The sequence below is a fragment of the Oncorhynchus kisutch genome, linkage group LG28, assembly GCF_002021735.2.
Source record: "Oncorhynchus kisutch isolate 150728-3 linkage group LG28, Okis_V2, whole genome shotgun sequence".
Classification (NCBI taxonomy): Eukaryota; Metazoa; Chordata; class Actinopteri; order Salmoniformes; family Salmonidae; genus Oncorhynchus; species Oncorhynchus kisutch.
Window position 1 is genome coordinate 51095049 of NC_034201.2, and position 11708 is coordinate 51106756.

The following is an 11708-nucleotide window of genomic DNA, read 5'->3' on the forward strand; positions in this document are numbered from 1 at the left end:
CGAGCTGGTCACGGGTGCACCTCAGCCATGCTCAAGGTACTAAATGATATCATAACCTCCATTGATAAAAGACATTACAGTACAGCCGTCTTCATCGACCTTGCCAAGGCTTTTTTTTCACCGTATTCTTATCGGCAGACTCAATAGCCTTCGTTTCTCAAATGACTGCCTCGCCTGGTTCAGCAACTACTTCTCAGACAGAGTTCAGTGTGTCAAATCGGAGGGTCTGTTGTCCTGACCTCTGGCAGTCTATGGGGGTAACACAGGGTTCAATTCTCGGGGCGACTCTTTTCTCTGTATATATCAACGACGTCGCTCTTGCTGCAGGTAATTCCCTGATCCACCTCTACGCAGACGACACCATTCTGTATACATCTGGCCCTTCATTGGACACTGTGTTAACTAACCTCCAAACGAGCTTCAATGACATACAACACTCCTTCCGTGGTCTCCGACTGCTCTTAAATGCATGCTTGTCAACCGTTCGCTGCCCACACCCACCTGCCCGACTAGCATCACTACTCTGGACGGTTCTAACTTAGAATACGTGGACAACTACAAATACCTAGGTGTCTGGCTAGACTGTAAACTCTCCTTCCAGACTCATATTAAACATCTCCAATCCAAAATTAAATCTAGAATTGGCTTCCTATTTCGCAACAAGCCGCCTTCACTCACGCAGCCAAACATACCCTTGTAAAACTGACTATCCTACCGATCCTCGACTTCGGCAATGTCATTTACAAAATAGCTTCCAATACTCTACTCAGAAAACTAGATAGTCTATCACAGTGCCATCCATTTTGTTACCAAAGCCCCATATACTACCCACCCCTGCGACCTCTATGCTCTCGTTGGCTGGCCCTCACTACATATCTGTCGCCAAACCCGCTGGATCCAGGTCATCTATAAGTCTTTGCTAGGTAAAGCTCCGCCTTATCTCAGCTCACTGGTCACCATAGCAACACCCACCTGTAGCAAGCCAACTTGTCCTTTGGTCGCCTTTCCTTCCAGTTCTCTGCTGCCAATGACTGGAACAAATTGCAAAAATTGCTGAAGCTGGAGACTTTTATTTCCCTCACTACCTTTTAACATCAGCTATCTGAGCAGCTAACCGATCGCTGCATCTGTACATAGCCCATCTGCAAATAGCGCACCCATTCTACCTCATCCCCATATTGTTTTTATTTGACTTTTCTGCTCCTTTGCACACTAGTATTTCTACTTGCACATCATCATCTGCTCATCTATCACTCCAGTGTTAATTTGCTAAATTGTAATTACTTCGCTACTATGGCCTATTTATTGCCTTACCTCCTCACGCCATTCGCACACACTGTATATAGACTTATTTTTTTCTATTGTGTTATTGACTGTACGGTTGTTTATTCCATGTGTAACTCTGTGTTGTTGTTTGTGTCGCACTATGCTTTATCTTGGCCAGGTAGCAGTTGTAAATGGGAACTTGTTCTCAACTGGCCTACCTGGTTAAATAAAGGTGTTCTCAACTAGCCTACCTGGTTAAATAAAGGTGTTCTCAACCAGCCTACCTGGTTAAATAAAGGTGTTCTCAACTAGCCTACCTGGTTAAATAAAGGTGTTCTCAACTAGCCTACCTGGTTAAATAAAGGTGTTCTCAACTAGCCTACCTGGTTAAATAAAGGTGAAATAAATAAAAAATCTAATCAAAACTTTGACCGTTCAGAGCTACAAAAAAATCATGAAACATCTGGGAGTCCGCAAGGAGAAGGGTTAAGAAACACTGCAATATGGAAATAGCAGGTTAGGAGAACTAACACAGTAGGTTAGGAGAACATTTGGGACACAGTAAAACTCCTCTCTGTTCCAGGTACCAACCAGAGCATCCCAGCTCCTTGGCCTATCAGATGGCCAGTACCGTGGAGGAGATGGAGCTAAGTGATGGTATCTCCGCCCCCAGTATGGGCATCCTGCCTGGTGTGAAGGAGCACTTCAGCCTGAAGACTGTCCTCTTCCCTGACAACACTGAACCCTCAGCCCTGTCCGGCTTCACTGTCAACATCACTGTCAGCCTCATGGGTAAAGGGGGGTACAGGAAGACTACAGATAAGCTACACAGACACACACACACACCTCCCCTCCCATCCTTCTCCGTCGTCTCCTCCCTTCTCATCCCTTTCTATCTCTCCTCTGTCATCTATTAACTGCCCTCCCCTCTCCTCCATTGCCTGCCCTCCTCTCCTCCATGCTCCTCCCTCTACTCCCCTCTTCCACCTCCTCTCCTCCCTCCCTCCCTCTCCTCCCGCCTCCCTGCAGTGTGGAACATCGTAGCTCTGACCGTCATCTTCATGGTGTGTGTTTTCCTCCTCTCCTCCCTCTCTTCCCCTCTTCCTCTCCTCCTCCTCCTCCTATAGGCATTCTGATCCTGGTGTTCAGTATACTAGCAGTACAGGGTGGATTTGCAGTGTGGAACATCGTAGCTCTGACCGTCATCTTCATGGTGTGTGTTCTCCTCACCTTTATAATCTGGAGACAACCAGAGAGCAAGACCAAGCTGTCCTTTAAGGTGGGTATACAATACCTAACCCCACCAAGACCCCAACACCAAGACCCCAACACCCTAACACCAAGACCCCAACACCCTAACACCAAGACCCTAACACCAAGACCCCAACACCAACACCCCAACACCAAGACCCCAACACCAAGACCAATCCACCCCATACTAAAACCTCTCACCCCAACAAGATAAAGCACATTGGACCAAATAACCTCCTAGCTGTTACCTTTCTGCCAATCTAGCCTGCTTTGAAGGGTCCTGCCCATTCCACAAACTCCCAATCACCCTCTTGACACGCCCCCTCTCCTGCCAACTAGTCACACCTGAACTCGCTGTGATAATCACCTCTCCTGAACTCACTGTGATAATCACCTCTCCTGAACTCACTGTGATAATCACCTCTCCTGCCAACTAGTCACACCTGAACTCACTGTGATAATCACAGACATAAGTTGGCAGATCTGCTGTACTGACTTCAGACTGTAAAGTAAAGCGTAGAACACCATCGTGTTTGTTAGAGTCTCATCTTTCCATAGATAGGTCATAATAGTTTATAGGCCTAACCATTCGGATGCTATGAACGATTTTGTGAGAATAACGATTTTTGGGATGTATCATGGTCTGACAAACACCTCCAACACCCCATCTTCATGTCTCATTGTCTGACAAACACCTCCAACAGCCCATCTTCAAGTCTCATGGTCTGACAAACACCTACAACAGCCCATCTTCATGTCTCATGGTCTGACAAACACCTCCAACACCCCATCGTCATGCCTCATGGTCTGACAAACACCTCCAACACCCCATCTTCATGTCTCATGGTCTGACAAACACCTCCAACACCCCATCTTCATGTCTCATGGTCTGACAAACACCTCCAACACCCCATCTTCATGTCTCATGGTCTGACAAACACCTCCAACACCCCATCTTCATGTCTCATGGTCTGACAAACACCTCCAACACCCCATCTTCATGTCTCATGGTCTGACAAACACCTCCAACACCCCATCTTCATGTCTCATGGTCTGAGTAGGTAGGTTAGAGTAGGTAGCCTAGTGGTTAGAGGCAGGTAGTCTAGTGGTTAGAGTAGGTAGCCTAGTGGTTAGAGTAGGTAGTCTAGTGGTTAGAGCAGCGTAGCCTAGTGGTTAGAGCAGGTAGCCTAGTGGTTAGAGCAGGTAGCCTAGTGGTTAGAGGCAGGTAGTCTAGTGGTTAGAGCAGGTAGTCTAGTGGTTAGAGGCAGGTAGTCTAGTGGTTAGAACAGCGTAGTCTAGTGGTTAGAGCAGCGTAGCCTAGTGGTTAGAGCAGGTAGCCTAGTGGTTAGGGCAGGTAGCCTAGTGGTTAGGGCAGGTAGCCTAGTGGTTAGAGGCAGGTAGTCTAGTGGTTAGAGTAGGTAGCCTAGTGGTTAGAGCAGCGTAGCCTAGTGGTTAGGGCAGGTAGCATAGTGGTTAGAGCAGGTAGCCTAGTGGTTAGAGTGTTGGACTAGTGTCCGAAAGGTTGCAAGATCTAATCCCCGAGCTGACAAGGTAAAAATCTGTTGTTCTGCCCCTGAACAAGGCAGCTAACCCACTGTTCCTAGACCAGTTAACCCACTGTTCCTAGACCAGTTAACCCACTGTTCCTAGAGCAGTTAACCCACTGTTCCTAGACCAGTTAACCCACTGTTCCTAGACCAGTTAACCCACTGTTCCTAGACCAGTTAACTCACTGTTCCTAAACCGTCATTATAAATAAGACTTGCCTAGTTAAATGAAGGTTAAATAAAATGCCCCTTGTGATGTCCTAGCAGCCATGTGAATGAGTACTAGCTAGCTAACGACCGGAACATTAAGCTAGCCAAGAACAACAACACAAACCAACAGACTATATACAGTGGGGAGAACAAGTATTTGATACACTGCCGATTTTGCAGGTTTTCCTACTTACAAAGCATGTAGAGGTCTGTAATTTTTTATCATAGGTACACTTCAACTGTGAGAGACAGAATCTAAAATACAAATCCAGAAAATCACATTGTATGATTTTAAAGTAATTAATTTGCATTTTATTGCATGACATAAGTATTTGATCACCTACCAACCAGTAAGAATTCCGTCTCTCACAGACCTGTTAGTTTTTCTTTAAGAAGCCCTCCTGCTCTCCACTCATTACCTGTATTAACTGCACCTGTTTGAACTCGTTACCTGTATAAAAGACACCTGTCCACACACTCAGTCAAACAGACTCCAACCTCTCCACAATGGCCAAGACCAGAGAGCTGTGTAAGGACATCAGCGATAAAATTGTAGACCTGCACAAGGCTGGGATGGGCTACAGGACAATAGGCAAGCAGCTTGGTGAGAAGGCAACAACTGTTGGCACAATTATTAGAAAATGGAAGAAGTTCAAGATAACAGTCAATCACCCTCGGTCTGGGGCTCCATGCAAGATCTCACCTCGTGGGGCATCAATGATCACGAGGAAGGTGAGGGATCAGCCCAGAACTACACGGCAGGACATGGTCAATGACCTGAAGAGAGCTGGGACCACAGTCTCAAAGAAAACCATTAGTAACACACTACACCGTCATGGATTAAAATCCTGCAGCACACGCAAGGCCCCCCTGCTCAAGCCAGCGCATGTCCAGGCCCTTCTGAAGTTTGCCAATGACCATCTGGATGATCCAGAGGAGGAATGGGAGAAGGTCATGTGGTCTGATGAGACAAAAATAGAGCTTTTTGGTCTAAGCTCCACTCGCCGTGTTTGGAGGAAGAAGAAGGATGAGAACAACCCCAAGAACACCATCCCAACCGTGAAGCATGGAGGTGGAAACATCATTCTTTGGGGATGCTTTTCTGTAAAGGGGACAGGATGACTGCACCATATTGAGGGGTGGATGGAAGGGACAATGTATAGCGAGATCTTGGCCAACAACCTCCTTCCCTCAGTAAGAGCATTGAAGATGGGTCGTGGCTGGGTCTTCCAGCATGACAATGACCCGAAACACACAGCCAGGGCAACTAAGGAGTGGCTCCATAAGAAGCATCTCAAGGTCCTGGAGTGGCCTGGCCAGTCTCCAGACCTGAACCCAATAGTAAATCTCTGGAGGGAGCTGAAAGTCCGTATTGCCCAGTGACAGTCCCGAAACCTGAAGGATCTGGAGAAGGTCTGTATGGAGGAGTGCACCAAAATCCCTGCTGCAGTGTGTGCAAACCTGGTCAAGAACTACAGGAAACGTATGATCTCTGTAATTGCAAACAAAGGTTTCTGTACCAAATATTAAGTTATGCTTTTCTGATGTATCAGATACTTATGTCATGCATAAATCGTACAATGTGATTTTCTAGAATTTCGTGTACCTATGATGAAAATTACAGACCTCTACATGCTTTGTAAGTAGGAAAACCTGCAAAATCAGCAGTGTATCAAATACTTATCTTCCCCACTGTAGCTACAAATAGTGAGTGGAGTTACTAACAGACTAAACAAGTTAAATGTCTTTGATTAAATGTTTTCCACACACATACCTTCGTGTGTCTTGCTTGGACACCGTCTCCCACACCGAATAGACTCTTCTCACAGGCTCTATATATCCCTACGTGGGAGTAGGTTGGGATATTTTACATTTCTTTTTGACCTGAACAACATTATTATATTGTTGTCATGTTTCATTATTTCTGTATAACAGAAAATTTACGACAAAGTTCTTTTACACGTTTTCTCCAATTTGTGGGCTCGGTCGAGGAGAATTTCTTATTTTAAGGTGAATATCGACTTGGATTACGCCTCTTGTTTCTGACTCACTGACCTCTGCATGATCTTTGTATTTTACCTCCGACCCCTTAAGGTGCCCCTGTTGCCGTTCATCCCAGTGGTCAGCATGTTTGTCAACGTCTACCTAATGATGCAACTGGACAGAGGCACGTGGATACGCTTCGCTGTCTGGATGGCTATAGGTAAGAAACTATTTTCTATAACAATGTCATCTCTATAGAGATATCCTCTTCCAAGACATTATCAGAATATTATCAGCTCCTCTATAGAGAGGCTTGGCTCTGAAGCTAAGCAGGGTTGGTCCTGGTCAGTCCCTGGATGGGAGACCAGATGCTGCTGGCTTGGCTCTGAAGCTAAGCAGGGTTGGTCCTGGTCAGTCCCTGGATGGGAGACCAGATGCTGCTGGCTTGGCTCTGAAGCTAAGCAGCGTTGGTCCTGGTCAGTCCCTGGATGGGAGACCAGATGCTGCTGGCTTGGCTCTGAAGCTAAGCAGCGTTGGTCCTGGTCAGTCCCTGGATGGGAGACCAGATGCTGCTGGCTTGGCTCTGAAGCTAAGCAGCGTTGATCCTGGTCAGTCCCTGGATGGGAGACCAGATGCTGCTGGCTTGGCTCTGAAGCTAAGCAGCGTTGGTCCTGGTCAGTCCCTGGATGGGAGACCAGATGCTGCTGGCTTGGCTCTGAAGCTAAGCAGCGTTGGTCCTGGTCAGTCCCTGGATGGGAGACCAGATGCTGCTGGCTTGGCTCTGAAGCTAAGCAGCGTTGATCCTGGTCAGTCCCTGGATGGGAGACCAGATGCTGCTGGCTTGGCTCTGAAGCTAAGCAGCGTTGGTCCTGGTCAGTCCCTGGATGGGAGACCAGATGCTGCTGGCTTGGCTCTGAAGCTAAGCAGCGTTGGTCCTGGTCAGTCCCTGGATGGGAGACCAGATGCTGCTGGCTTGGCTCTGAAGCTAAGCAGGGTTGATCCTGGTCAGTCCCTGGATGGGAGACCAGATGCTGCTGGCTTGGCTCTGAAGCTAAGCAGCGTTGGTCCTGGTCAGTCCCTGGATGGGAGACCAGATGCTGCAGGTTTTGGAGGCACTCTGTCCTCTGGTCTAAAAACATATCCAAGGGTTCAATCAAAAATAAAATAAATATATCCTCTTCCAAGACATTCCATTATTAACCCCTCTGTTTATTGCAGGGTTTGTGATCTACTTTGGCTACGGGATCCACCACAGTGCTGAGGCGGCTCTGGACCGCTCCTCTCCTGGGTCTGATGTAGAGCTGAACGGCTACATAGCCAGCCACTCACACAACATGGAGCCCATGTCTCCTGAGAAAGAGGCGTTTCTACACAATGGTCTGGAGGCCCGGGGAGAGGAGGACCGAGACCTGTAGAGTGCTAGGACCCAGCTGACAACTGCCACAGCCTGCCCTGACCACCCTACATACCACACCTTATCACGCCCCTTTGGAACTTTTGTCTGTCTGGAACCTTTATCAAACAGGATAGAACCCTCTTGGAATGAACCGTCTCATTTTGGGATGTACCATGCCGTTTTTTAACAGAGTCCTGGATTTAGACTTTAGTCTAACATCTCACAGTGGCGTATGCACATGTAGCTTCTCGCAGGTGTTTCTGGGTAGGGGAAATACAATTCTAATGCAGAAAATAAAGGATTAGAGAAAAAGAAGGAAGAGAGGATAGACTGCTGTTTGCTCCTGAGGGCGTATTGTGAGCTCACAGGGGGTTTCCTACTACAGACAGGAGAACCATATCAACCCAGGGAAACCTAGAGAAACTGAGCAGACATCTTGGATCTTGTCCTCCTCCATTTTAGGGAGAGTGTGGGTTGATGTGGTGGGAGTGGGGTAATGTTGCTGTTGAGGACTGGGTTTGATTGGACCCACTGGTTGAATCAACGTTGTTTCCAAATCATTTCAATTAAGTTACGTTGAATTAACGCTGAATAGACGTTGAATTGACGTCTGTGTGCAGTGAGGATACTCAACTAGCTGGCACACGGTTCTCTCACAGCTCAGGAAGGACTATCTGTTGGTTAACATCCTAATGGATTAGTTAGAGTTAAGGTTGTGCATTAGGGTTGTCACTCCAGAGATGTCAGAAAACATCACCGGGTCACTCAGATGACTTTGTAACGGCTAGCCATGGAAACTGTCGGGTAATCTTCAAGATAATCATACTGTTATATCGGTCATATTTACTCTCAACATTTTCAGATGATTGTCAACCTGTCTAGAAGGGTAAACACCAGACATGGTGTTAAATAATTAATAACTAGTATAATAATAATAATAATTAATAACTAACTACTAATATACTCTACCTTTAGATCTGCTAAAACCATGGATGAGCTATATATGTGTGTTTCCTCTGAAACAGTGTATTTTCTAGTCTCAACTGTTACAACCTCCCCTAGCAGGATATAGGCTACCTTGTTGTAAACTTCCGTTATCTCCCTGTGATGTAGTGGCTGTGGCTCACCACTAGAGGTCACTGTGTATCACACAACGTCAGTAGACCTTTCACATCAAATGAAATAAAATTGTGTTCAACACCTGCGCCGAATACATCAGGCGTAGACTTTACCGTGAAATCATTACTTACAAGCCCTTAACCGACAATGCAGTTCAAGAAAGAGTTCAGGAAATATTTACTAAATATACTAACGTGAAAAAATGTAATATCAAAAAGTAACACAAGAAAATGACAAAACATTAATGAGGCTATATACAGGTGATACCGAGTCAATGTGCAGAGGGCACAGGTTTCTCAAAGTAATTTGTAAAGTGGCTATGCATAGATAGGTAACAGCGAAAAGTAGCAGTGTAAAAACAAAGCGGATGTCAATGTAATAGTCCGGTGGCCATTTGATACATTTTTCAGCAGTCTTATGGCTTGGGGGTAGAAGCTGTTAAGGAGCCTTTTGGTACAAGTCTTGGCGCTTCGGTACCGCTTGCAGTGTGGTAGCAGAGAGAAAAGTCTATGAGTTGGGTGAATGGCATAATCTACAATGTTTGGGGCCTTCCTCTGACAACACCTAGTATAGGTCCTGGATGTCAGGAAGCTCTCGAGTGGCGCAGCGGTCTAAAGGGCTGCATCTCAGAGATGTCACTACAGACCCTGGTTCAATTCCAGGCTGTATCACAACTGGTTGTGATTGGCAGTCCCATAGGGTTGCGCACAATTGGCCCAGCGTCATCCGGGTTAGAGTTTGGCTGGGTTAGGCAGTTAACCCACTGTTCCTAGGCTGTCATTGTAAATAAGAATTTGTTCTTCACTGACTTGCCTAGTTAAATAAAGGTTAAATACATGTTTTTTTTTTAAAGCTTTGGCCCCAGTGATGTACTGGGCCGTACACACTACCCTCTGTAGTGCCTTACGGTCAGATACCGAGCAGTTTCCATACCAGGCAGTGATGCAACCAGTCATGCTCTCGATGGTGCGGCTGTATAACTTTTTGAGGATCTGGGGACCCATTCAGTCTCCTGAGTAAATATGGTCCCAAGGAACTTGAAACTCTCTACCTCTCATCCACTTCAGCTCAGTCGATGTTAATGGAGCCCTACTTCAGCCCTACTTTTCCTATAGTCCACGATCAGATCCTTTATCTTTCTCACATTGAGGGAGAGGTTGTTGTCCTGGCACCACACTGCCAGCTCTCTGACCTCCTCCCTACAGGCTGTCTCATCATTGAAGGAGAGGTTGTTGTCCTGGCACCACACTGCCAGCTCTCTGACCTCCTCCCTACAGGCTGTCTCATCATCGTCGGTGATCAGGTCTACCACCTCTGTTGCAAACTGAGTAATGATGTTGGTTGTGGTGAACATAAAAGAGCATAAAAGAGCATAAAAGGCATTTAGCTCCTCTGGTAGGCTCGCGTCGGGCCCCGCGGCCTCGAGTCTTCTTGGGTATGACGCTACAAGTTCGGCACACCTGTATTTGGGTTGTTTCTCCCATTCTCTCTGCAGATCATGTCTAGCTCTGTCAGGTTGGATGGGGAGCATCGCTGCACAGCTATTTTCAGATCTCTCCATGAATGTTAGAGTGGGTTCAAGTCCGGGCTCTGGCCGGGCCACTCAATGACATTCAGAGACTTGTCCCGAAGCCACTCCTGCATTGTCTTGGCTGTGTGCTTAGGGTTGTTGTCCTGTTGGAAGGTGAACCTTCGTCCCAGTCCGAGGTCCTGAGCACTCTGGAGCAGGTTTCATCAAGGATCTCTTTGTACTTTGCTCAGTTCATCTTTCCCTTGATCCTGACTAGTCTCCCAGACCCTGCCGCTGAAAAACATCCCCAGAGCATGATGCTGCCACGACCATGCTTCACCATAGAGATGGTGCCAGGTTTCATCCAGACATGACACTTGGCATTCAGGCCAAAGAGTTCAACCTGGGTTTCATCAAACCAGATCAGACTCTCATGGTCTGAAAGTCTTTAGGTGCCTTTTGAAAGCAAGCTGAAAGAAAGCTGTCATGTGCCTTTTACGTAACTAAATGTGGAAAAAGTCAAGGGCCCTGAATACTTTGCGAAAGTTTGTGGATACCCCTTCAAATGAGTGGATTCAGCTATTTCAGGCACACCCATTGCTGAGAGGTGTTTAAAATTGAGCACACAGTCATTCAATGTCCTTAGACAAACAATATCAGTACAATGGCCTTACTGAAGAGCTCACTGGCCTTCAATGTGTCACTGTCATAGGATGCCACCTTACCAATAAGTCAGTTCATCAAATTTCCTCCCTGGTAGAGCTGCCCCGGTCAACTGTAAGTGCTGTTATGTGGAAATGTCTAAGAAATGTCTAAGAGCAACAACTTCTCAGCCAGTAAAACAGTCTTAGTTGCAACAATCTACCTGTGGAAGCAACGTCAGCACAATAACTATTCACTGTTTATGGGGAGCTTCATGAAATGGGTTTCCATGGCCATGCAGCCGCACACAAGCCTAAGTTCGCCGCCATTGGACTCTGGAGCAGTGGAAAAGTGTTCTCTGAAATTACGAATCACGTTGTCCACAGACAAATCTGGGTTTGGTGCATGCCATGAGATTGATACCTGCCTGAAAGCATAGTGCCAATTGTAAAGTTTGGTGAAAGAGGAATAATGGTCTGGGGTTGTTTTTCATGGTTCGGGCTAGGCCCTTTTGTTCCAGTGAAGGGAAATCTTAACGATGCAGCATTGAATGACATTCTAGAGGATTCTGTGCTTCCAACTTTTTGGCAACAGTTTGGGGAAGGCCCTTTCCTGTTTCAGCATGACAATGCTGCACAACGCGAGATCCAGTTAGAGCAGACAAACTCCAAGTGATTTTGGAAGTTCAATGGACAGATGTCCACATACTTCAATGTGTTATTAATTTAGATATAGGGAATGGATAAATGTTTTTAAATGCTATGTTTTCTAGAGGCGAGAATAT

At 46.4% G+C, this 11708-nt stretch overlaps 1 protein-coding gene across 2 annotated transcripts in view; it reads left to right on the forward strand.

Annotated features, from left to right (window-relative positions):
* The window catches only part of LOC109884564 (high affinity cationic amino acid transporter 1), an 83854-nt gene extending 74673 nt beyond the window's left edge, over positions 1–9181 (forward strand). For both annotated transcript variants that reach the window (XM_031808164.1, XM_031808165.1), the window contains exons 10-13: positions 1850–2058; positions 2394–2545; positions 6369–6477; positions 7476–9181. In XM_031808164.1, coding sequence (XP_031664024.1) covers positions 1850–2058; positions 2394–2545; positions 6369–6477; positions 7476–7672 — 667 coding nt within the window. In that variant the 3' untranslated portion in view covers positions 7673–9181. The remainder of the gene's footprint in view (positions 1–1849; positions 2059–2393; positions 2546–6368; positions 6478–7475) is intronic.
* The last annotated feature ends 2527 nt before the right edge of the window (positions 9182–11708 follow it).